This window comes from Rutilus rutilus, assembly GCF_951802725.1.
Source record: "Rutilus rutilus genome assembly, chromosome: 4".
Classification (NCBI taxonomy): Eukaryota; Metazoa; Chordata; class Actinopteri; order Cypriniformes; family Leuciscidae; genus Rutilus; species Rutilus rutilus.
Genome location: NC_140212.1, coordinates 29,213,661 through 29,240,900, shown reverse-complemented (window position 1 = coordinate 29,240,900; position 27,240 = coordinate 29,213,661). Strand labels below are relative to the sequence as shown.

Here is a 27,240-nt window from a genome sequence, read left to right as displayed (position 1 = left end):
ACAGGACTTTTATTTTGGTCTAGTAATATGACGTCATAATGCTGCGCCGCGATCCTGCGTCTGAGATTCGGCTGAAGAAATAAAAGGTTTGTGGTTTTTAAACATTTAAATTGTTTCAATTGATGTAAATAGTTAAGTCAATTTTTCTAGTTTTTTCAAGTGATGTAAAATGAATTGATTATTTTTAATGTAAAATTGTAATGCTTCATTTAACAATAATGAACGTTATTTTTGTGAATGAAGCGCAGTAACAGAGAGGGTGTGTCTAATTTCGCTCCCTATAGTAAGATGAGTACATCGTAAACACGAATTCAGTCACTGGCATAGTGACCCTGTCCCCCTCAGCACACTTCACGTGCTTTTGTGAACAGGTTAGAGCTGGGCTTCCCAATCACAGTCCTCACAACTGTGTGACTTAGTGGACTTAAAAGGGTATTTCGATATCTTAAAAGAGATTCTCATTCAAAGCAGGTGTGTTTGTAGTCTATGGTTTGCACGCTGATGTAACTGTCGCGTCTCACGCACTTTACAAGTACTATGATGATAGGGACAGGGTACAACGGGGCTAAAGGCACACCTTAGGAAAATTAGTTCTTCACTCCCATAGTGTATGATTGCAGATTTTTTTTATGTTTTTTTTTATTGAACATTGATGCTGATTTTGTTTGAAAATAAATCATAAAAGTGGTTTGTTTTGTTTAACACTCTGACAGCTCATACATTATTTGCATATAATTTCAATAAACTATATCAAATCTAATAATTTGGATCTGTAATGTTTGGATAGGTAATAATAAACATCAGAACACTACATTTTATTTCTAATGTAGGCCTATGTGAAAATGTATTAGTTAGGCTAATCGACAACCACAGAACAGCTATCGTAATTACAGATACAAAGTCGAAAGTGATACATTTTCTATTTTTTTTTTTTTTAGTAAAATGAAAACAATGTATTCATCCTTGGATATTAGATTACAATAACTTACAAAAACATAGTCAATATGCATTTCAATGCATAGGTAAAACCTGTATGGGCACGTATGAAACGCATATGCTCCAAACTGTTATGGCCATTCAAGGTAGAAATACTCAAAACTCTTTTGTCTCTTGTAATTTTAATAAAATAACAATGATAGAATGAAATATTTAGGAAAAGTCAGGGTCCTATAGTTACATGGGTTTTATTTCAACAAAGTTATTACATTGCAAAATTTTAGAACAGTCAAAATGACTGCCTTGGTAGTTCTAGTATTAAAGGGGTGGTTGATTATGAGTTCACTTTTCTAACTTGGTGTGTAATGTTGCTGTTTGAGTATAAACAACATCTGCAAAGTTCAGAGCAAAGGGAGATATTTGCTTTTAAAGAAATCGCTTTTTAAAGACTACAACAAATGGCTGGTAGGGACTACACTAGCTTCCTCCTGGGTTAGTGACATCACGAACCCTAGAATTTACATAAACCCCGCCCCTGAACACGATTTATAGATTATCAAGACAGAATATGCTAATCAATGACTAGAAGATAACTACATATAAGCTACATAAATTCATCAACTAACCATTCAGAAATGTCCTGTTGCATTCTACATGTTGTCACTTCTTCTTGAGTCTCTCTATCATTGACTCCGTTGACATAATCTGACTCCAGTTTGAACAAGTTTTTGTTTTTGAAATTTTCAGTGCATGTCTGTGTGAGGTAAAATGACACAAGCTGTTGTAGCTGGGTGTGCTGGGTGCTGCAGCTCATTTGCATTTAAAGGAACAGACACAAAATGGTGTGTTTTTGCTCACCTTCAAAAAGTGACAACTTTAACATGCTATATAAAAATATCTGTGGGGTATTTTGAGCTAAAACTTCACATACACACTCTGGGGACATCAAAGACTTATTTTACACCTTGTGAAAAGGGCATTATACCACCCCTTTAAAGGGGTCATATAATGGTACATGCACTTTTACAAGTTGATTGTACTGAAATGTGTGTTGGCAGTGCCTGTACACAACCATTATATAATGATAAAAATCCATCCAGTGTTTTTTTTTTTAAATCTTCTTATATGTTTTCCCCCATCTCAAATCAAGCCGTTCGACCTAGTGACGTCACAAAATCGACGCCCCTCCCACGATTGTTGATTGACAGCAGCGTTTCAACACAGACCCGCAATCATATGACCAATGACCGATGTGGTCATTGTTGATAAGCTGGAGCACTGTCTATGAGCAGAATGGCGTCTAAGCGATTGTGGTGTTCTGTTCTTGGGTGCAATAAGGAACACAGCAGTCATTTTGATGTTCCTAAATCCGAACCGCTGAAGACGCAGTGGCTGAGTTTGTTTTCGAAGGGAATATTCCCCACGATCAACGTCAATGCTTTCATGTTTGTGCGAATCATTTCACGCACCAGACTGCTTTACAAACGAGGGTCAGTATAAAGCTGGTTTTGCTAAGAAGCTGCTCCTGAAAAAAGGATCGGTACCAACTATTCGTGTTCCTGCTGCACCTCCAGAAGAAGAAGTGAGTGTAACGTTTTATTAACCTTTATATTAATATTTATATTAATCTTTGCAAATCGCTAGCACGCTTCACGATGAATGCGGCTGTTTACACTCAGGGTACATTACGGCATGTTTTCTATGTACGACGTTCTCAATATAATTCATAATCCCACGTTTATAATGAACAACGCGTTATGGTTATTGTGTTATTGTGTTACAAAGGGTGTCTGCACAGAACAGAGGGGCGGGGCGAGCAAAGCTCATTATCATTTAAAGACACATGCACTTAAATGGCGTGCTGAAAACAGAGCTGTTTTTGACCAGGTAAAATTAGTGTTTTCTTACAATACTAATGAGAATTTTTAATTAAAGTATATTACAAACTTTTAATTTAGACCCTAAAGAATCATATTAACTTGTACAAAAATGGCATTATATGACCCCTTTAATAATCTTAAATGTATGAGATGGCGAGGGGGGCATTTTACCCCACACACGGGCAAAAGGCATAAATTATTGATACAGATACTTTAGCTAAAGTAATATTTTTAATAATGTCTAAGTTACAGTTTTCTCGATTGCTTAAACACTATAACCAGGCTTTTGAACTAAAATTTCAAAACCATAATGCCATTTATCAAGAAGCACACCCATTTCCCTAAACTATAAACACTATTCCCTGTTTTAACACGAGTCATATTTGTTGAACTGTCACTGCAAAACTCTACACACAAATCCCTTAATTTCTCATTGCCTACACCATGTTGTTATGTATAAAGCACTAGCATTCAATATTATCAAGTCAGCACAGCTTCAGCTCAGTTAACACACAATTACCCAAGTGGAAACACTAAGAGTCAAAATTGAACACACATCAATCAGAACCTTCAATAGATATATAAAAGGGCCCAAATCAGTTTATTGAGTTTTGGAACAATGGATCCAGAAAGACATGAAGGAAGAGATCGAGGAGGGATAAGGAGGAGGACGAAGGGCAAGGGCAAGGGCAAGAAGACAAGCAGTCTCAGATGAAATTCAAGCCACTCTAGTTGCCCATGTCTTTATCAATGGTATGACTACGAGGGAGGCTGGGCTACGAGTAAGGCCAAATTTAAGTCGCTTTACCGTCGCCTCGAGAACCTTCAGGGAGGTGTGGTGGCAAACAAAATTCTATCACTGAATAAAAGACAAACATTTCCAATAGTCTTTGATGAGGTTTATTTTCTTGCAAGAAAAGGCCAGCAGTCGTACAGTCACACAGAGTGGCACAGAGTGTGACAGTGAAGGGAGGGCATCCTTTCTCCTTTATAGTCTTGACTCCCAGAATGTTATCTTTCTAGGCAAATTATGGTATTTCAACCATATGTGGAACATTCTTAGACGTGTTCTTCATATTGTCTCCTTGAGTGGAGGCCCTCCTGTCACGCCCCAACACTCTTTACCATTCCAATACAATTCCATATTAGAATAAGGTTTGTGTGTGCTCTTTTACTGTCATATGATGGTCACACACATCTTACTGTAAGTAAATATAAAACATTTTTTAGAGGAGAGAATAAAAAAAAGAAAAAGTAAAACAGGGAAAAAAAAATTGTTTTGTTTTGTTGTGTGTGTGTTGTACTGTGTAGTACATGAATGAATAAAAATGTGCCAATGTATCCATTGGTTGTGTCTTTTGTGTTCATCATGTGAAAAGGTTTGTGAGGGGGGGAACCACAAGCAACATAACTTACCAGTTTTGGAAATGTTGTTTTTTGCACCAGTGTGTTAGACTATGTTGTAGCGTGTGTGATTTTGAGGGCTTGTGTGTCCTGTCTGAGGGCAAAGTTTGGTTTTTCAGCAAGAGTGAATAGTTTTGAGTGTAGAGCTTCATTTTGACCTGAAAATAGGATGTTTGGGGAATTGGGTGAGACGTTATGGATTTGTGTTTACAGTTTTGAGAATACGAGGCATAGTTTCAAGAAATGTGTTTAAGCAATCGAGAAAAACTGTAATACTTATTCAAAACAATCACTTCAGCAAAGTTTGTTCTAATTTCTGTTTATTTTGATAAATAAAAGAATTGTGTTCATTTTTAAAATGCGAAAAAAATTTTTTTTTAAAGTAAGGATTCTGAAAGCATTGAAATAGATCCCATAATAATTTAATTTACAGTAGTCAATGTTTGAAGTGGATCAAAACCTTTCACCAAGGTTATAGCCTAGGCCTACATGAATTTTGAACAATACCCATTCTTGTCTTAGGACAACTTTTTTGATCCACTTCTTAACCAAATGTTGACTACTGTAGCTTTACAGTAGTAACAATAAATTATATTTTATTAATTATGATTAATATCATATTTTTAAATATGATGTTTTCATTATAAATATGGGTATTATCTATAAGGTGGACAGTAGGTGCATCAAAAAACACAATTCTTGAATTTTGATATGGCTGGGTGCTAAAAGTGTTCCAATATATGTAGAAACAACACATGCAAAATATTTTTCCAGTACATGATGATTTAGGGGTGCCACCGCACATCTGTTTTTGTTGGATAAAGTGGTTAACAGTGCTCAATGGTCGCCATGGAGATCTGAGGTAAACAATACTACAGCTCAAGAAAACTGAGGTGATCTTTCTGTTTGAGGTGATCTTTCTGTGTTGGGTATGTATTATTACATATTACTATCATCTGTAGTTGTGTCTTTGTATACTTATTTATCATAAGTTATTTAAGTCATATTTATAGGTATTTAGGTATATTATTTGGTGCTCATTACATCTAGCTAACGTTAGCTAGCAACAGTTTGCTAACCACAGTTAGCTATCTATGTTAGCTAAGCTATTAAGCTTAACATCAACAGTATTCTAGAGTGGACAGTGTCATATTCAGAGTATAGATGTCTCATGTTTATTGAGAGTAGCATTGTAGTTGTTACAGTAAATTAACATTTTAAATACAAGTATATTTGCAAGCACAGCTGGCTACTCTGGTAGTGATGTAACGGTAAGTTAGGATGAAGTTAGACTATATACAGCTAAAATTTGAGGCTTATGCAAGAATGGTTTATCATAATTGAGTGATATTAAGTATGGTAAGATATGATTTTAAACACTATCCTTGAGCTTGTATCCTTTTCATTCTCAGGAACTGCACAACACAACCCACCCCAGGATCCAGCTCTCCTAAGATGCTGCCCTCACCAACTGGTCCCTGCCAGACTAGCAGTCGCAGCCTGGTCTTTGGTCTGGGCCCCAGCATCACCAGTGAGGATGGCATTATCACCGGTGCCAAACTGCCAACTGGTCGTCAGATCTTACGCTGCTTGCTTGCCAAGAAACCTGGTGCAAATGGAGTGTTGTCGCAGTTCGAGGCAGCCAAGGTTGTCCTGGAGCAGGTGCGGCCATTTTACAAGAAAGCCAACATCCCAATGGTGAGCGACAAGCGTGCGTGCCACAAGATGGTAGACTTAGTCAATGCTAACAACAAGCTGCGGAAAAAGCCAAGTGCTCCAGTGAGACTACAGCGAAACAATTCGAGAAAATGGAGTGCAGACTTTGCCACATTTCCGCTGTGGCCTCCAAATGTTGAAAAGCGGATTGATAACCCAGAAGACCTAGCTTTCTTGGCCAGCATGAAGACTGACAGAGTGGCCACATTTGGTGTATTGGACAAAAAGCTGCAGCTCAAGGTGAAGCGGCAAGAGGAGCGTCAAGCTGCCGCAGCAGCCAGGCAGTCCCGCTGTGAAAAGGAGCTGAATGAGATGACGGCAATGTCCAGCTTGGAGTCGGAGAGTGATGAGGAGTCAGAGGAGGATACTAACACAGTCTATCCACCATCTGAGGGCGAACCATCCCACAAGCATAACTCCAGAAGACTGGAACAAACGTCTTCATTCCACATGACATCCTTAGCCGATCAAGTGTCGTGTCACTGGTTACAAGGTTGAAGATGTCACCAATGCAAGAGGCTGCCTTCACGCGTGGCCTTGTTGCAGAGTCAGGCGGTGAATGTACACATCTCTCTGCATCTTACGCAACAGCTGACCGAGCAAGATGCCAAGTGCTGGAGACAATCAGTGAGGAACAGCACGAGCAGTAGACACCACCTCCATTGTGCACCCTACACTGGGACAGCAAGTTAACACCGATACTCAGCAATGTGCGCCAGTTGGAGGAGCGTCTTACAGTGGTGGTTGGAGATGCAGAGCGGCTGAAACTGCTTGGTGTCCCGGCGTATAAGAAGCAGACCAATGAGGCATGTGGAGTGATCATTACCCGGTTGACATGCAAGTTGCTGCAGGACTGGTGCTGCGCTGACCAGGTTGTCAACATGGCATTTGACACCACTGCTTCAAACACCGGCCATCTCACAGCAGCCTGCATTGCCATACAGCTCTCACTGGGCCGACCACTGCTTTGGGTGCCGGCACCATATTGGTGAGATCCTCCTGAACCAGGTTTTCACAGACCTGAAAGTGGAGTCATCACGCTCGCCAGAGATTACCTTGTTCACACGTCTGAGAGAGAAATGGAACCTGTTACCACAAGAATCCAGCAGCCAATGGTCCCTCTACATTCCTGGCAACACCGAGCAACCACTCCTGGGCAATTTACGTGCTGAACTTGTCAGGTGCGCAAAAGAAGTCACTGACCACAAACGAGGTGACTACCATGAGTTTGTGCAGCTGTGTCTTGTGTTTCTGGATGCAGATAGTGAAGAGCAGACTGCAGTGACCTTCCAACGACCGGGAGCGTTCCACAAGTCACGATGGATGGCCAAGCTGCTCTATCCTCTCAAGCTGGCTTTGATGGAGCAGCACATCGCGTTGCTTCCCCAGGGCACAATCACCACACGGCAGCAGGTGCCGAATATTCGGGCATTTGCCATTTTCATTACACACATCTATCCAAAGTGGTGGTTGACCTGCGAGAAAGCTGTAGATGCTGCCTGGAATGACCTGACACTCTACCACCACCTGCAGGCATACAAGGCTGTAGATGAGGGCATTGCAGCATCAGCGATCAAGGCGCTGGAGAAGCATCGCTGGTACCTGACAGGTGAGATGCTACCCCTGGCTCTCTTCAGCAGCAAGGTGCCCAATGATGACAAGCGTGCACTTGCCAGAGCGATCTTGGAGCACAAGCCCGCTGATCTCCCCATGCACATCCCTGAGCAGCGCTTTGGCAAGCCAAAGTTCCCCATCCTCTTGCCAACCACCAGCTTGGCTGACCTCGCCAATAAGGATTGCTGGTTTGGGATGGACCAGCTGCACATTGATCCAGAATTTATGTCTCTCGATGTGAAGGAATGGGCGACCAATGCTGCGTTCAAAAAAAGTAAGTCAATGTACGTGCAATGAACGTGGTCAATAACTCTGCCGAGCGTGGCGTCAAGCTCACATCCGACTTTGTCGCAGTGGCAAGGAAGGAGCAGCACCTGCAGAATGTGCTGCAGGCAGTTAAACATGACCGCAACCAACAGCCAAACCTTCGCCACTGCAAACGCAAGCGAATCCCTGAATAGGACGGTTATTCTTGGGTGGCGGGTGGGGAGACATATCTGGGGGGGGACGCACTGGCTAGGTTCAGAGTTCAGGTTCCATTTCCTCTCTCTCTCCCTGGTGACGTTGCTCAGTGGAGCAGACTCTGGCATAGACTGAGCAATTAAGTTTGAAGTTTAGTTAGTGTCATCTCTTACCATTAGGCCCTGTTAGTTGCCAGTGAGTTAGCCACTAGAGAGGGTTTGTTCTTTTAAAGGAACACTCCACCCATTTGCATTAAGCTTTGCATTGTTAGAAACCCAGTCATACTATTGAATGGTCATGCAACACTCTCTCATTTTCCCCTGAGATGGGAGAAATCCGTATTTACCTCTTACACTTCCTCCCACAATGACGCAAAAATCGTCATTTTGCATCATTGTCGGAGGAAGTGTAAGGGGGGGGGGGTTTCTCTTGAGACTACAAGCACTAGTTCCCACCCTTTCAAACCCCCGCCCATAGGGGGTTGGACCTAATGTGCTAACAGACCTATCACAGATCAGTGCCAGTACGTTTGATTTCACCGGCAGAAACCTGCATGTCCGGCCGTCGAGATCGTCCAAAATGTCCGGGATTCGGCTTTGCTTTCTACGGTCGCCATTCATTGTTTACATGCACACCTTTTGTTTCAATCTAACTGAATTCATTCCGATTGGTGAATCTGAATGTAGTGTTTACATGAACGCTAAACAAGTGATCGGTTGATGTGCGTTTTACCATTGCTAAGAAAATACCCGCTCCTCCGTGAGAGATAGCCCACAAGACTGGTGCGTCTCACAGGCGGTCATTAGTAATCACGCCATCGGCTTTTGCGTTCTACAGTCGCCATTCATCATGTTTACTGTGGCGAGCAGGACGAGGCTAGGGCCGCGGGAGAAAGACGCGAGGCCGGTGGCGTGATCGGTTGATGTGCGTTTTACCCGCTCCTCCGTGAGAGATACGAGACCAGTGCCTCACAGGTGTCGGTCATCAGTAATCACGCCACCGGCCTCACGTCGTTCTCCCGCGGCCCTAGTCTCGTCCTGCTCGCCACAGTAAACATGATGAATGGCGACTGTAGAACGCAAAAGCCGAATCCCGGACATTTTGTGCGATGCGATCTCAAAAACCCAGGCAGACTCACGGAGACTAGTAACTTAGCTTAGCTTTATTGTTTACAACTGCTCTCTAACCGGTAAGCGTGGCTTGGGAGTGGCCTCGTAGAGCAGCGAAGCAAGTGCATTCTGGGAGTTGTTGTCTTTCATCCACATGAGCCAAAAATACATTTTCTGGCTTTTCTCAGTCTAGAAAGCTCCAAATTCTAAAATAATTTCACATTTCTTCTACATAAATAACCCAATTTAAATACACATTCATCTTTCCAGAGGTGGAGTATCCCTTTAAGTGTGTCAGTAGCGCCCCTTGTGTTTAACAATAAAGTCAATTAAACTTTATATGTGTGTCCGACATCCATTACTGCTGCACAAAGTTCAGGGTAAGGCAACGTGAACATGTCCCATTGACCTCCATTCATTTTGTCTATTGGACAAATGAATGGACAATCTTGAAAGTTGAATTCTGAGAAATACCCAAGTTGCCCAAAGGGCAAACAAACAACTTTTACTTTGATAACCCTATAGAACATGTTACTGTATAAAAGTTCACTGTACTCAACATTTCCAGGTCAACCTTTTGGCAATTAGACTAAAAATTGCACATTTTTAGAAATTTCGCCAAAGTTCATGTGTTAGGTGGCACCCCTAAATCTCAATAGAATTCCTCAAAACTTTGCAAAAGTCATTTTTATGTTAATTGGAACAAAATGCAATGCCAGCCAAATTGATATTTTGAAATTAAAATTTCCCTTTCAAATTTGATGCACCCTGGACACCCAACTTAATATATGATACTTGCCATCTCAATCTAACCATGTCATGGAAAAGTCGGTCAGCTGTTTATTATCATGTTGTGCCTTTTGCCCCAACAGCAGATGCGCCTTTTACCCCAAATACCATACTTTTACATATTCTTCTGTTATTGAAAAAACTTTGCTTTAATTACCTTGAACAAAATTGAAAAACCTTTATCTCAAAATATAGTAAATCATTTGATCGAATCTCATTTGCAACATAAACCTTCAACATTTTTATTTATTTTTTTAAACATCAAATATTAGATAAAATTAGCGCAGAATCAACTTTGCGCTGCTGCCTGCCCTGTGATGATCATGTCAAGGATCATCAAAAGCGGTTGTTAAGAAAAGTGCTGAGGTGGTTTAAAAGAGACGGTCAAATGCGTCTTTTACCCCTTGTAGCCTACAGATTAAATGAGATATAAGAACTACGGGGCTGTTGAATGCTTGAATCTGAGTGGTTGACAAACGTTCTAAGGTGTTCAATTATTTTCAGGGAAACGCACGGCTAAAGTAGTTCCAGGTAGGTTTTGAACGCATTACAGTTACATATCACTTTGCCAGAATTTCTGTTATTTCAAAGGTCCTTACAGACTACAACAACAATAGAGAAAAATAAAATGGCGGTTGAGCAGTAAGTTCAAGATAGGCTTTTCATGATGTCATAAAAAAAAAAAAGTTTGACACTGTGTCCTTAAAGGGAAACTATATGTTGACTGAGAGTGAGATATTTGAGTTGTGAATTTCTACATGTTTAAATTGAAACAGTTTACAATACTGAGTTACAATTCGGAAAGCAGAAAGTAAATAGACTCAAATAGTTACAGTAATCCAACATACACCAATATTCACTTTTTGCAGTGTAGAAGTAGTGAATGGAATGTTACTTTGTATTTATTGTTTAAACATGAATTCACCTATGGAAGATTGAATTTTAGAGCAACGCAATACAGTGTTCAATACATGCATTCAAAGTCCTGTCACACTTCACCTGCAGAAGCGCGGGTCAGTTGCACACTGCATATGAGTCTTATGTGAAAACACAATCAGTGCATGCGGCTTCCGCACCACATACTATGTACTGCAGTTTGTATTGTATCTGTTTGCAGTACGTATGTGGTGTGAAAGCAGAATTTATTCGATTTAATTTATTGAATATAAGTGGCCAACACATGTTGCTTAAAATGGTGTAAATGCAACGAGAACAAAACATATAATGGCATCTTTTATTCGCATATTTAAAATATTTTCAGTGTAATAGATATACAGTACAGGTCAAAAGTTTGGAAACATTACTATTTTTAATGTTTTTGAAAGAAGTTTCTTCTGCTCATCAAGCCTGCATTTATTTGATCAAAAATACAGATTTTTTTTTTAATATTGTGATATATTATTACAATTTAAAATAATTGGTTTTCAATTTATTATACTTTAAATTATAATTTATTTCTGTGATGCAAAGCTGAATTTTCAGGATCATTACTCCAGTCTATCACATTCTAATATGATGATTCATTATCAAAGTTGGAAACAGTTCTGCTGCTTAATATTTTTTTCATATCCTGTGATACTTTTTTAGGATACTTTGATGAATAAAAAGTAAAGTAAAAAAAAAAAAAGCAGCAAAAAAAAAAAAAAAAAAAATCTTTTGTAACAACAATATACACCACTGGTCAGTAATTTGGGGTCATTCATTTTTTTTCTTTTTTTTGTTGAAATAAATCAATACTTTTATTCAGCAAGGATGTGTTAAATTGATAAAAAGTGATAGTAAAGAAGATTTATATTATTAGAAAATATTTTTTTTTATTTTGAATAAATGCAGTTCTTTTTAACCTTTTATTCATCAAATATATTAGGCAGCAGAACTGTTTCCAACACTCATAATAAATCAGAATATTAGAATGATTTCTAAAGGATCATGTGATAGACTGGATGTCACATGTGACACTGAAGACTGGAGTAATGATGCTGAAAATTCAGCTTTGCATCACAGGAATAAATTATTTTTTAAAGTATATTCAAATAGAAAACTATTATTTTAAGTTGTAATAATATTTCACAATATTACGGGGGTTTTTTTCTGTATTTTTGATCAAATAAATGCAGGTTTGATGAGCAGAAGAAACTTCTTTCAAAAACATTAATAATAGTAATGTTTCCAAACTTTTGACCTGTACTGTATAAGTGTAATCGATCTAATATAATCTACAAATAATTGCAAAAATAGGAACTGTTTGTACAATGTTCTTTTATTAATTTGTAGTGCCAGTGTTTTTTGGTTAATCAGGTCAATTAAGACAATTAAAGGTGCAATAGGTACTGCAGTCCAAATTCAAAATATCAGAGATCGTTGTTTCCCCTGGCCCCTCCTCCTCAGACTCGACGCTCACGTGGGTTGCCAGTTTGAAGACACACAACAGGAGCGAACGCAATTGATGATGAAAACTGAGACTTACACTGCAAAAAAAAATGCTTTTCTTACTTAGTATATTTGTCTTGTTTCCAGTCCAAATATCTAAAAATTCCTAAATCAAGATGCATTTACTAGATGAGTAAAATGACATAGATATTATGTCCTGTTTTATGGGGGAATGAATCAAAATTAAGTGAGTTGATGCTTAATAAAAGCTAAATTATCTGCCAATGGGGTTAGAAAAATAATCTTAATTCATACAGAAACAAAATTATTTTTCTTGTTTTTCTTTTCTTGTTTTAAGCAAAAACTCACTACATTTTTATTCATTTCCCCAGAAAACAAGACTTATTATCTTATGTCATTTGACTCATCTACTAAATGGATCTTGATATAAGAAATGTTTGATATTTGGACTGAAAACGACAAAAATCCTAAGTAAGAAAATGATTTTTTGCAGTATACAGACTGTAAGTTAATGAGTTGATTTATCCGCATTTTAATATGCTCTTGTTCATAGAGATTTTTAGATGGATACCAAGGCTTTTTAGGTTGCGTGAAATCTGCAAGTTTTGACTCAGTTTGTTTGCTCGTTTCCAAGGCTGCAATACGCTGTAGCTGTGTCCCAATGTGAAGGCCGCAGAGTTCGAAGGATGCAGCCTATGCGTCCTTCGAAGGACGCACAACGGCCATGTCCCAAATGGCGCACTTCATGTGGACTTTCAGTCTCGTGGACTTAAATTGCGCGCGCTCGCCGAGTTTACGAGTCCATAGGCCAGCCTATTCAACATTCTAACGCTCTGAAGTGTGCTCAGCAGCGACCCCTTTGTACCCTTGAAGTGGTCTCCCGCGAAGCCCGCATAGATGCAGGCTCCACACACTTTAACTACCCAGGAATCCTTGCGAAAGGCCAATCAGACGACGGATGGGAGGAGATTTCGCTCACTGATAATTGTTAACATGGCTGAGAAGAAAATATTACGGTTTTTATGACCTAGATGTACATTTTACCAGTTGTTACCTACAGTTTATACAAACATTATGGTTTATCTCTCAAACATAATAATAGTGTGTTGAATAATACGATCACATTATGATTCATTAAATAAATAGAACCGAATGTCAGGGCTTTACTGAGTCATATGTAAACATAGTATGAATATTGAAACCTGTAAATTCATCTGAAACTCATGCACATTTTTTTATGTGTCAAAATTGTAATCTTAGTTCAAATGGAACATTATGTATTATTATGTACAACTGTATACATCATTTAAATAAGCATGATGTATCTATTGTCTAATGCCCAGGTGGCATGCACAATATCAAAATATAGAACTGTAAAATTAGGCTGTGTAGTTGACATGGAGATAAGACGTCGGAGCGCAAAAATGTGATTTCTCCTGTCCAACAACAACCAGACCGTTATTTCCGGCTTGCCGATCGAGTCTGTCCCAAAAATACCTCTCAATGCGCCCTTGTGGACTCGCGCCAAGGGCCCTATAGGTCTGCACTACATGACGTCACCAAAGTGTGGACTCTGAGGAAGTCCACAAGTCCGGAGTGTGCCATTTGGGACAGGGCCAACGTAGTCTTCGTAGGATTTCCTAATTCCACTACCAGGTGTTCCCGATTACCGCTCCTGTCGCCAAGCAACAGTGCGAGAGGACAGCTGCCATCCTGATAATTCATTTGATATAATTGAGTATACAGCTATGGAGCCAGAATTGGCTATTGTCATTTTTATGTTTTACATTTTACTGGAGGACATGGTGAGGATGTTTCAGTCCCGGCGCTGCCGGCCAGTGCCGGGTCATGTATTTTCGGCTTAGCCAAGACCATGGCCAGATAAATTAAGATGGTTTGCTGCGTCCCAATAAAGAGGCTGCGTCCTGAATTGGCGGATTACACTTTAAACTGTTCAAGTATTGGGTGTTAACTTACATAAATAATGTCATGATATATGAAAAGAATAGAAAACTTACATAGGCATATATATATATATATATATCATATCTTATATCTTACCTTGATACGATTTTGTAGGCTAGTGTATTCTTTTTATTATGTACACAAATGGACCATGGTGAACCTACAGGTTTTCAACTCTGTTTGAATATAAAACCGAATATTGAATATTGAATATTACTCCCGCTCGTCATCGGCAGCTGTCACAGTTGCCAGGTGACAAGAATAATTCCTCTGTAGGCTAGACCGGACCGAACGCTTCAGATGCGCCCTTTCATATGGGACGCAGCTGTAATTTTTCCCCAATGCGGTATTAGTAGTTATTAAAATGACTTTTTTCAGAAGTATACTCTTTCTGAAAAAAATCTCAGTGACATGGCAGCCGTCGATTGAGTTAGCCCTGCAAACCTGTTGGTAGACAACTTAGTGGATAGAGGAAATATGCACTCAAACACTCCCAGATGATGTCCCACCAGCGGAGAGGCCTTACCAGGGTCTCTATTATGAAGCCCATCCCAGTCCAGCACCAACAGGGTCTCCCTGCTCAGCTCAATAAAAGTCTACATCATTTTTTCTTATTTTATGTACTGTAAATTTAAATGTTTATGTTGATTTCGATATGTGTAACGTATGTTGTAAATAGTTGGAAAAAGTACTTTTACGTTAGCCTGACTACGTCAGACTTCCTACTTCCGCTCAATTTCATTTCATTTCATTCTGTATTCAGTCTGAGAAAGCGTAATAGCTTTCCGTTTTCCCCCGGCCTGAAAACAGCTGGCCAATCAACGAACAGAGGGCGGGCTGAGAGCCGTGACGTAGACGCTGATTGTACCGTGGATGCGTAGATTTACTTCACATAATCTGCAAAAGTCGTTCACAGCCATGTTCACTCCGGTATTTTGCTCGATGGTTTTGTTTTCGCATCATACATGTGTTTACAGTGGAAGTTAGACGCGGCTGAGCATGCGCATAACACACGCCATAACCAAACGTTATGTGATTGGCTTACGGGTAACCAATGATTTTAAACCTCCGACAAGCGCCCCCCCCCCCCCCCCCCGCGAGAAAGAAAACGCTTTTCAATTATGCCATGCCAGACTCTGTCTACGAAGCAAAGCAAAGTAGCAGAGTTTGGTATTACCAGGCTACTTTTACGTAGCCAATAGAACAAATGATTTTCATTTACCAATTTTATAAAAAAAAAGGTATAGAAGAATTTGTTTCATGTAGAAATTATGACTGTCATTACAAAAATAAACAATGTCCAGAACAATTCATTCTCTTTTATTTACACATTTAAAGTTGCATAAAAATAAATAATGTACAGAATTGTTCTTTCCTTTTAAAAAATAAGTGGAAAAAGTTAAACAAGAATATATAGAAAAAATATATATTTTTCAATCATTCTCTCAAGAGAAAACAGCCTGTCCATCCTCTCCCTACTCTCCTGTGCTCTCCTCACCTCTGCCTCTCTCTGTAGTTGCATGTCTTCTCTGATCAAGTCTAAAAACTCGTCCTCTCTGTCTCGCCGCCTTTGTGCTGGTGCTGCTGCTGGTGGTGCTGGTGGTGGTAGTGCTGCTGTTGCTCCTGCCTCCTCCTCACCGTGGGCACCCACTGCTGAACTCGGCCCTGGTGTGTCCTCTGGGATTGAAGCAATGAGGACAGGGGGGTTGGTGCAATGCCTCTGTCCCAACACCTCATCCATGAGGACAAACCAGGGCCAAGTTTCAGCAGTGGGTTTCCCACTCACACCCTCTCCTGTCCCAGGACACTTGCAATCCTAAGGCAGAGCAAATTAACCATGGCTTGTTAACAACAACAGCACAATAGATTTCAGCAAAGACGTGTGTATTAACTTTCTTATTTTTTTATATATTTTTTGCCTGTATGGAAGTTACCCACCCCAGCAGACCCATTTTCTCTAAAAAAGAAGAATTGCTCTAAAAAAGCAGAAAAGGGTACTTATGAAATATATTAACACAGGGGTGCAATCTTAACATTAGTGCATTGTTAACACCGCAAAATATGACACATCAGGACATGCATACAAAATACTTAAGAAATCATATTTCTGGATTCTCAAATTTGGTTAAAACCTTTGTAGACATAGCTTGCATGACAGCACTACAAAAACACATAAAAGTGAAACCGTATTGCCTTATCTACTGCTTTTACTGCAATATGGCCTTCGAAAGATGCAGAATTGAATAGGGACAGCCTTCATCGCGCCGCAGTGACGCAATCGGCCTTCAAATGCGACCTTCCAAGGGTGCAGCCTTTGAATTGGGACATCCTTTGTCGCACCGCTGTGACACAATTGGCCTTCAAATACGGCCAATCAGCCTTCAAATACGGCCTTCGGAGGATGCAGCCTTTGCATTGGGACACAGCTAGTGTTTCCTGCCAACTGGCATCCCAGGGTGTCTAAATACTATTGGGTGAACTGCCAGTGGGCGGGATCACACAGACCAAAACAAAACCCGACTGACAATATGGAACATGTGAAATAATAAGTAAAATACCTGGCTGTAGAAGTGTTTTTTAGAGAAACGAGTATCTGAACTTAGCATGTTTCCTAAATATCTGCAAACATATTATGGTATTTTTATGCTTTAGTAGAGTAAAAAAGTTACAACCAGTACCTTTAACTATCACTCTAACTGACTCTTTCCAGTGCTCTGACTACTGAACTAGGAAGCTGTTTGAGGCCGTTTACACCTGTTACTGAGATGCGTTTTGGTCGATGGGATCACAAGTGGATAACGCTAAATACAGGTGTATATGGGGTCTGAGCTTGTCCACTTTCTACCACCTCCAGAGGAAGTCAACTTAGTGGGTTCGCGGACAAGTGCCCATGCTTTCGTAGTGTAAACAGTCATGTGGTCGAATGCGTTTGAACAGCCGCAAAAAAATCACCTACTCTTCGCCTACTGACCTAATACGTAAACATTATGGTAAAAGCGCTAGCCAGACGGGATTTAAACTTTTGTTGACTGAAGACCCAAGTTTGGTTTGAAGACAAAAACCGTACAAAGCACAATGTTCTCTCCGCATTCCTGATTTCTAATACACACTCACAGCATTCGGCGTGGTTTTGTGACTGTCAGAGTAGAAACGAAAGCTGCTGCTCTCCGTATGTTTTTTCCGTCCGGAGACCGTCGTCTCTGGGCGCTTTCACATGTAAATTGCGTGAGCTTATTTCGTCCATGAGATCGAAATACTTGAAAAAAACATACATTTACCCGTCCATAGACCCTCCCCTTGAAGAAAAAAACAAAAGTAGTTCAAAGTGGACAATAGAGATGGGATTAAACCACCTGGGGCCTCTTGTATAAAACTTTCCGTAGTTTTCATCCTAAAAGTGTGCGTACGCACAAAAGCCAGAACCTGTGCAAAATTCCCTTTATAAAACCCAGTCAGCGGAAGATTGTGCGGACATGCAACTCCACCCCGTCCAACTACTGCGTCATCGTACCAATTCAAACCGGCCAACGTCCACTACAAATAGCCTATTTCTATTTAAATTCATATGAAAATGTTGTCCCTTCTGAATAATGATTTCATGAAATTTCAGTGCTTAACTCCATTAATGAGAGTGACATATTTAATCTAAATGTGTATATCAATCAAATCTAAAACAGTTTAAATCATTCTGTTTACTTTGCTCACTTCAGCGAAAAAGTGCGTGCGCACGGTCTAGAGTGTCCGTACGGCGTGCACATATTTACAGCTAGTTTATTTATTTATTTATTTATAAATCCCGATATGTGCATGGAAAATTGCGTACGCACATTTCAATGGCTTTTTTGTGCGTACCCAACGTTTATACATCAGGCCCCTGGTGTAAATGGGAATGCGTCTCCCTCGCCGTGTGATCCTATCGTCCAAAACGTATCTTAATACCAGGTGTAAACAGGGCCTGAGATGCACTCAGAGATTTTGTTTGGATTTATTTTTCTCTATGTTAATTATTCTCATCTTATACAGGACAAAACACAAAAAAACTCCTGGTGAAGCGACTGAGGTCCACGTGACACTATTATAAAGATGGCATTTATTAAAGTGGAGAATGAAGACATGAAGATTGAAGAAACATTCAGTGTGAAACAAGAAGATACTGAGGAACAAATAAATATGACGATTATTAAAGAGGAGAATGAAGACATGAAGACTGAAGAAATATTCAGAGTAAAACAAGAAAAAACTGAGGAGCAAAGAGGTTGGTTTCATTCTCAAAGCTGAACTCAGTCATTTTATCCTGTTTAAAATGTCCAGCTCTACATAAATGAATGATATTTTTGAAGAATGTCATATGAGTGTCCCAATTAAAGTGGTTTTATTTGATTTGGAGCAGGTCGCCTCATGTGGACAGATATGTTAAGAACACATGACCAGATTATTAAACTGCCTTGACGTGCATCTATGTAGCGACTTTGTCATGTTCTAATTTAAATCTAATTTATTTGCTATTTATTTGCTTTGTTGGCTGCTGCAGAACAAGGAACAAAACAAGGAAGATCACATTGGATAAGAAATGCAATCTTTTTGGCCAATGAGGTGTGTCGATTGATTTTGCCTCCAGGAGTTATAGGCCCTATAACTCCTGGAGGCTTAATTTCGGGTGCTGCTTTAAGAGTATCTTGTAGGACATCTGTGTGGTGGCAGGCTAGTCCTCTTTGCAAACTTTTGTCAGAATTTTCTATTTGAATATGGATTTTACTCCTGGTTATCAGGTTTTATCTGTGTGAACAGTGGTTGTTCATATATGTTGGTCTGTGCTGTGGCACGGGTTAGTTAAATAGCAGTCCCTTTTTGCATGGCATGGTTCAATACCATTCCCAGAGAGTTTGAAACTTTTTCAAATTGTGAGGAATTACACAGAAAGCAAGTAAAGAGCACTCCTTTTATTATCACTGAAGCTGTTGGTCAGTTCAGTATGATACTAGAAGAACACTGGCATATTTAATAAGAGTAGAATATTACAATTTCCCAATAAAAATTAGGTTGCTGTTTAAAGTTAATTTTATCTGCATCTCAACTCAAGCTCAGTGCTTTAGTGTCAAATGTGTATTTCCAAGAAAATAAACATGTAATAATATTAGCACCTATGCAAAACAATAGTAATTTTATGATTAAATTGCTTTTATGATTAACAAATCAGGTGCTGACACCACCATCTGTAGAACTTAGTTGCACTGCTTTCAAATGTTAGTCTAGAGCCCTGGCCTCCTAGCCTGACTACGTCAGACTTCGTACTTCCGCTCAATTTAATTTCGCTTCTGTACTCAGTCTGAGACCGCGTTATAGCTTTCCGTTTTCCTCCGGCCTGAAAACAGCCGGCCAATCAACGAACAGAGGGCGGGCTGAGAGCCGTGACGTAGACGCTGATTGTACTGTGGATGCGTAGATTTACTTCACATAATCTGCAAAAGTCGTTCACAGCCATGTTCACTCCGGTATTTCGCTCGATGGTTTTGTTTTCGCATCATACATGTGTTTACAGTGGAAGTTAGATGCGGCTGAGCATGCGCATAACACACGCCATAACCAAACGTTATGTGATTGGCTTACGGGTAACCAATGATTTTAAGCTTCAGACAAGCGCCCCAAGGCGGTAAATAAAACGTTTTTCTATTACGGAACTCCAGACTCTCTCTACGAAGCAAAGCGAAGTAGTAGAGTCTGGTATTACCAGGCTACTGGCCTCCATGAACAGGGTTGGAAAACACTGGTTTAAGTGTTAGAGCGAGCCCATCTCTGGCTCAGCACTAGTCAAAGTGCAAAATAGATCTGAATTTAGTAATTGATAACATCATGCACTGAATGTTCTCATCATAGTGGTGTGATTTTACACTCCAGGGAGCAGCCTAGAGTGATCACACCAGTGTGATCCTACATGTCAAAGGGTAATGAGAAAGACGTACAGTCTCTGTGCTACAATGGGGGTTAAACATCAAATTACCGCGAGAGCGATTGAAAACCATACAGAGCGTCTGCTTTCTAATCTTTCTCGCTGTATTTGGATGTCATTCACTGATCGGTCTGTGCAGCGCCGGTTTAAGTCGAACAAGCCTAAAGTTTCCACCCTCAGCGAGTTGTACACTACTAGTACAATTTCTTCAATTTTTTTTGTATGAGATTGTCCCGCTTTGTTGCCACTGGAGCATGAGCTCTTCTTTAAAGAGGGCCGGGAGCAGCAGCTTATTTGCATTTGAAGGGACACACACAGAAACGGCTCACCCCCCAAAAATGGCAATTTCAACATGCTATAAAAAATTATCTGTGGAGTATTTTGAGCTAAAACTTCACATACACACTCTGGGGACATCAGAGACTTATTTCACATCTTGTAAAAAGTAGCATAATAGGTTCCCTTTAATGTCTCATACCCTGTTGGAATAAAAATGCAGAAACGTGGTGGCTGTTAATGTCTCATTCCCCACCTTGTAAGCACAAACCTCGCAAGAATCGGAAATGGGTTAGTTTCCCATAGACTGGAGTGAGACCATAGACATCTCTCGAGCTGTCGCAACCTTTTTTGGCACTCGTTAATGTGGCGTGACCTATGCCTGTAGTGCCTTAGCCAAGTGAAGCGGCAGTGTAGAGCACACATGAACCGAACATCTCTTCCACTTTACCAGTTTATTTTAAAGCACGAAATAAACATGAATGAACATCAGAAGGTATGTTACAGGACAACTTGTAGTTTCCAAAATTTTAAAAGTGTTAAAAAATGGGGCCAGATTAAACTGGGTGAGGTTGGTGTTTAACAATAATTTATTACAGTATACATGTAACAGTAATACATGTAATAATGGTCTGTTCTATTTGCAGCGCGTTTCTGTATTAAGTTGAGTTGTGAACTTTTGCAGTGCGTTTCTGTACTTGGTTGTGTTGTGAACTTTTGCAGCGCGTTTCTGTGTTTGGTTGTGTTGTGAGTATTTGGAGCACACGTGTGTTGTGAAACTGATGAAGATGTTTTCTAAATTTGCGGGTGTTTTTCTATTTGCATGTGTTTTCTTCAGTTGCTCTAATGCACATAAAACTATTATAATATATAGAGCAGGGTAAAACATGTGGGGCCTGTCATAAATCTGTGGCCCTGGATTGTTTATATTCTGTTAACTATACTGAAAATAAATGAGAGAACACTATATTTTAGACCTAAATGGCAGATTCGAGATTGGTCTATAATTAACCAGTTATCCTGGGTCAAGCAGCTTTTTTAAATAAGGGGTGTAGTAACTACCAGCAGGATATTGGGAGGTGTCATAAAGAAAGCAAAGAGTTATGAATATTGAAAAAAGGTTCTGAGATTACAGGTCAGACCTCTTTCAGTAGCTTAGTGGGTATAGGTCCTAACATACCTGTTGTTTGTTTTGATGCTTTAAATGTTTGGATGTCTGTTTGTGCCACAAAACTGGGGTTAACTTGTATTTGTGTCTTTATGCCTTAGACCTGATGGCACTGAAAGTGGAGAGTCAAGAACTAAATGAAATGGAAGAGAAAGATCAGTATGGAAAACGTGATGGTTTCATAACTGGAGAAAAATCTGCTTGTTCACAGACTGAAAATACTTCCTCACAAAAAAGAGCTCATAAGACTGGAACTAGAAGTTATTTCACCTGCCAACAGTGTGGAAAGAGTTTCACTCTAAAAGGACACCTTAAAGTCCACATGAGACTTCACACTGGAGAGAAGCCATTCAGATGTGATCAGTGTGGAAAGTGTTTCCCAGGCATGAATTGCCTCAATAGGCACGTAAAAATTCACACTGGAGAGAAGCCTTTCACCTGCCAACAGTGTGGAAAGAGTTTCATCCTAAAAGGACATCTTAAAGTCCACATGAAAATTCACACTGGAGAGAAGCCTTACACCTGCCAACAGTGTGGAAAGAGTTTTATTGAAAAAGGACATCTTAAAGGCCACATGAGAATTCACACTGGAGAGAAGCCTTTTATCTGCAAATTGTGTGGAAAGAGCTTCACTGAAAAAGGACATCTTAAAGTCCACATGAGAATTCACACTGGAGAGAAGCCTTACACATGCCAACAATGTGGAAAGAGTTTCACTCAAAAAGGAAGTCTTACAGCCCACATGAGAATTCACAATGGAGAAAAGCCTTTCACCTGCAAACTGTGTGGAAGGAGCGTCTCAACAGAACTAAACCTTAAGTATCACATGAACATTCACACCGGAGAGAAGCCGTTCACATGTGATCAGTGTGGAAAGGGTTTTAAATGTAAATGAACCCTTAATTACCACTTAAGAATTCACTCAAGAGAAAACTGTTTTGTATGTCATCAGTGTGGAAAGAGTTTCTCAGACATGAACTGCCTTAACAGGCATGTAAAAATTCACTCTGGAGTGAAGTCTTTCACCTGCCAACAGTGTGGTAATAGTTTCACTGAAAAAAGACGCCTTAAAGTCCACATGAGAATTCACACTGGAGAGAAGCCTTACACCTGCTCTCAGTGCGGCATGAAATTCATATATAAACTAACTCTAGATTCCCACATGAGAGTTCACACTGGAGAGAGCCCTTACACCTGCAAACTGTGTGGGAAGAGCTTCTCACGAAGAGGAAATCTCAATTATCACATGAGAACTCACACGGGAGAAAAGCCATTCACATGTGGTCAGTGTGGAAAGAGTTTCACCCGTAATCTAACCTTTAATTGCCACTTGAGAATTCACTCAAGAGAGAACTGTTTTATATGTCATCAGTGTGGAAAAAGTTTCCCAGACATTAACTGCCTTAATAGGCACATAAAAATGCACTCTGGAGAGAAATATTTTACCTGCCAACAGTGTGGAAAGTGTTTCAGTCTAAAAGGACACCTTGAAGTCCACATGAGACTTCACACTGGAAAGAAGCCTCACACCTGCAAACTGTGTGGAAAGAGCTTCTCACGAAAAGGAAATCTTAAATCTCACACAAGAAGTCACACTGGAGAGAAGCCTTTCTCATGTGATCAGTGTGGAAAGAGTTTCACACGTAAACTAACCCTTAATTGCCACTTGAGGATTCACTCAAGAGAGGAATATGTCAACAATGTAGAAAAAGTTTCAGTCTAAAAGGACGCATTAAAGTTCATATGAAAATTCATCCTGAAGAGAAGCCTTTGACATGTCTTTATCAGATAAATAGATAATCATCTAAAAAGGTGACTCCCACAACACTGCACTCTGACATGTTCATCGCAATTCGTTATTTGTCCATGTCCACTTATATAAGCATCCTTCATCTCTATACTTTGCCTTGATGCTCTTTCTTTTCCTTTGGCATGTACGTATGAATGCCTGTGGACACGCCTGACAGTTTTCTTTCCTATTGTTTCAAATATTGAGCAGTTGCATTAGACGTCCTCTAATTTCCGTTGTATAGCAGCCTCACTTCATATATTGATTTATTTTAATACCACTATGAAGAATCTATGGTGTAATTTGACTTTTTAAATGGCAACCTGAACCTGAGCTGTGTCCTTTTATCTTTCATAATTTTATATTTATTCATTCATATATATATATATATATATATATATATATATATATATATATATATATATATATATATATTATTTTCCTTGATCTTACAATGTTTTGCTGTTGTTGTCTAATCTTATGTTTGTGTGGTCTTCACAAGTTAGAGATAAGAACAGCATTTTTTGTTAAATGAACACTCCTCAGTTTATTTGATTCCACACTTAAGTGTTAAAATTAACACTGAATCAGTGTTAAAGATAATGAGATAATTAAGTGATTAATTGAATGATGATTGACCAATTAGTGATGACACCTAATGTTAATAAGCAGAATCTCTGAAGGACAGTCACCATTTTATGTCACCATTATGGTGATCACTGTTCACTTTAGTTGGGCTGCTGTAACCAAGTTATTGCAGCAAGACAAACCAAGAGCAATTGTGATCAGATTTTATTGGTTATGTTTTGACATAATCATCATGACCTGAATCACTAAACTCATTTAGAGCCTAATATCTGAGTTGGATTTACTTTATCAATTACAGCAGCTCTGTGACTCTACAACATAAGATCTGGAATTTTCAATTAAATTATAAGAGGGATTTTTAAAAGTTATTCCGATCATAAAGGTTTGAACTACTCTATCGTTTAGACACACAGACATCAAGAATCAACATATGAATCTCAGCAATGGTGACCATCAAAAAGCTTTCTGCAGTGCATTGTGGGTGCACCAATTAAAATTCATCCATGCCTCCCAGCATGCATTGCGGCATGAATAAATTATGCAGCTGAGCTGTCTTAGAATTTTCTTTTATTCTTAATATTTTCTTTTCTTTTTGCTGTTTTATTTGACTTTTTAATAGCTTTTTTAGATGTTCAGAGTTGATCTGTTTATCTGAATATGCTGTTTGTCACCGTTGTTGAGATTCATACACTGATTATGGATGTCCTTGTATGTCTGAAAAAAAAAGTAGTTCAAACATTTTATTGTGAAGAATCTTATGCTGTAACATCGCAGGGCTGCTGTAATAAATAATGTAAAATCACCACATCACCCATATAATCAGAGGCTGCGTTTACACTTGGCATTAACATGCAACCTGTATCCGGATGTTGTCCACATACACATTGAAAAGACAAGTGTAAATGCACTCCTGATCGGAATGTTATCCGATCAGCGTGTCCAGGTTCGGAGGTAGTCGAGGACGCATTGTGATCAGATCTCAGTGTAATGTAAACGCAATCCAGCCATCATGTCTGCATTCACAGGTGGACGTCACACAAAACCCCGCCCACTTTCATTATTCCCCCTCCTCTCTCCAGGAATTGCTGCACGTAGCTATGTGGTTATGCGATACAGTCAAGTGCAAAGTACATTGCAAATATATTGTGTACATAAGCAAATGTTTGCTTTCACACCCTAAAGTTGCAGAACCATTCATTTTCTGTAAAGAACGCGCATTTATCCCACCACAGCTGGCAACGTTCTCGGATACACTTCTCTGTACCGTTTCCATTACGGCATCTGTCCACAATATTAGTACTTGCAGTCTCTTCATCCTCCTCATTTTGCAAGATTTGTAAAATGCACCCCGACCCAAAACTGTTTTTAAAGGAAAACCCACCACTTGAGGGCGACTTTGCACCGGAGCCATCCTTTTTTTTTTTTTTTGGGGGGGAATGCAAAATCCGATCTGCTATCTAGATATAGAAGCCACTTGATCTGGACAGGTGTATACGCACCGTGTGCTGATTGGCTTATGATCTGATCTGCTTGATCAGATCACGGTGATCGCATGTTAATGCCAAGTGTAAACACAGCCAGAGATTGGCCTTATCCAGATAAAGAGTTGACAAATCCACATAAATCCAACTAGGTTTAGATCAGGTTCAGCTGTCTCACAAAGCCCAGAATAAATCCTGCTCTGGAGCAGGTTAGCTGTGTAGAGTAAGTTACCATGGCGATGAACATCGCTAAAAACCAATTCACCTTGTTGAGCTCAAATTAATCTCGAACTTACCTGGGTAGAAACTGAAACCAGCTTTTTGCAACAGGCCACAGGTCACTATATGGTGATTGTTACTATGAAAACACAACTCCTGAAAATATTTTTCTCTGTGCTTTCTTTGCCATTACAAATGTTTGTTAAACACATTTAAAGCAGCTATAGAAAAAGTAATGTTAAAGAGTCAAGGGCCCAACTAAATCGAACACTGATCACCATAATAGTGACCTAAAATTATGAGTCTTTCCTTCAGTGATTCTGCTTGTTAACATCAGGTGTCATCACTAATGGTCAATCATCACTCGATTAATCACTTAATTATCTCATTAATTGTCAACACGGCGTCAGTATTAATTTTAACCCTCTTGAGTGTGAACTCTGGCCCTGTCCACACAAACATGGGTATTTTCAAAACCGCAGCTTTTCTATGCGGTTTGGCCGTTCGTCCATGCGCAAACGCAGTCTCTGGTCACTGAAACCAAACTTTTTTGAAAACTCATGCCAGGGTGAAGATTTTTCACGCAGGAATTTTACAGACTCCTTCAGCCACAGCTGGTTCTTTGAAGGCAACTGCTGCACTGGGAAGAATTGGTTCATTGGTGGCAACTGGTTCATTGATGGCAACTGATGCACTGGGGACAACAGGTTCACAGGTGACAACTGATTCATTGATTGCAGCTGTCTCAACAGTGGCTGTTTCTGTAGATGGAACTTGGCTTTTTTTGCATAATGCTAAATGTTTTATAATCTGGACTTTCCTTATAACTGTGTTTAAGCAGTAACAACAGTGAAAATGTGCCTGTTCTCTACACTGCAAGTTGCACTTGACAAAGAATTCTGAAAATGTAAACAAAATATATTTGAATTTTAATGTAAATAAAGGGATAACAACACTTTACTGAAAGTCACTGAGGAGTCACTGAGAACCAATGACCAAGTGTCTGTGGGTTTTACCTGATCTCTGATCAGTTTTATACATTTGTAGACGTTTTAATTAGACATTAGTATAATTAAAATGAATAATGGTAGTTAATAGTCTCTTATTGGCCTGTTTAGCTGAGCCATTCATAGAACAAACAAAACAAATCCTGACAATTGATAAAAGAACATATAGGGGCCAGTGACAAATAAGGTTTTCAACTGATAAAAAATTCAAATAGGTTATAACTGTACATCAAAGTAGTTATTATCTTTATGGGGATGTTTTTTACTTATTACTAAAATCTCAATTTTAAACAATGTATTTTAAGCGGTTTAACTGAGAATCATGTGACGACACCAGTCAAAATGTCATATGGGATAACGTTAATGCATTTTCTAAATATTATGATATTAAAACTTTTAAAATCAATAATACTTAATGAATATATAAAGTGATGCAGTAAACAATATTTAGAGCTCAGAAATTTTTGTTTTGCACAACTTATATTTAAACGTGACCCTA

The 27,240-nt window shown here is 39.4% G+C and overlaps 1 protein-coding gene across 2 annotated transcripts; it reads left to right on the top strand.

Annotated features, from left to right (window-relative positions):
- Positions 1 to 40: 40 nt before the first annotated feature.
- Positions 41 to 23,671, top strand: LOC311289467 (uncharacterized protein). 2 transcript variants are annotated; one of them, XM_084407503.1, is made up of 4 exons: positions 2,103 to 2,518; positions 5,633 to 7,824; positions 18,290 to 18,521; positions 21,759 to 23,671. In XM_084407503.1, exons 3-4 carry the CDS (start codon positions 18,350 to 18,352, stop codon positions 22,550 to 22,552), a joined length of 966 nt encoding a protein of 321 aa, XP_084263629.1. In that variant the 5' UTR covers positions 2,103 to 2,518; positions 5,633 to 7,824; positions 18,290 to 18,349; the 3' UTR covers positions 22,553 to 23,671. The 2 variants fall into 2 exon arrangements, with proteins under 2 accessions (XP_084263630.1, XP_084263629.1); XM_084407504.1 differs by lacking the exons at positions 2,103 to 2,518; positions 5,633 to 7,824 and adding an exon at positions 41 to 86.
- The last annotated feature ends 3,569 nt before the right edge of the window (positions 23,672 to 27,240 follow it).

Bases quoted from the DNA above. Each gene is read 5' to 3' on its own strand.
- LOC311289467 (XM_084407504.1), top strand. From the start codon at position 18,350: ATGGCATTTATTAAAGTGGAGAATGAAGACATGAAGATTGAAGAAACA. The intron at 18,522-21,758 runs GTTGGTTTCATT...TTTATGCCTTAG, and splicing joins AAAAACTGAGGAGCAAAGAG to ACCTGATGGCACTGAAAGTG.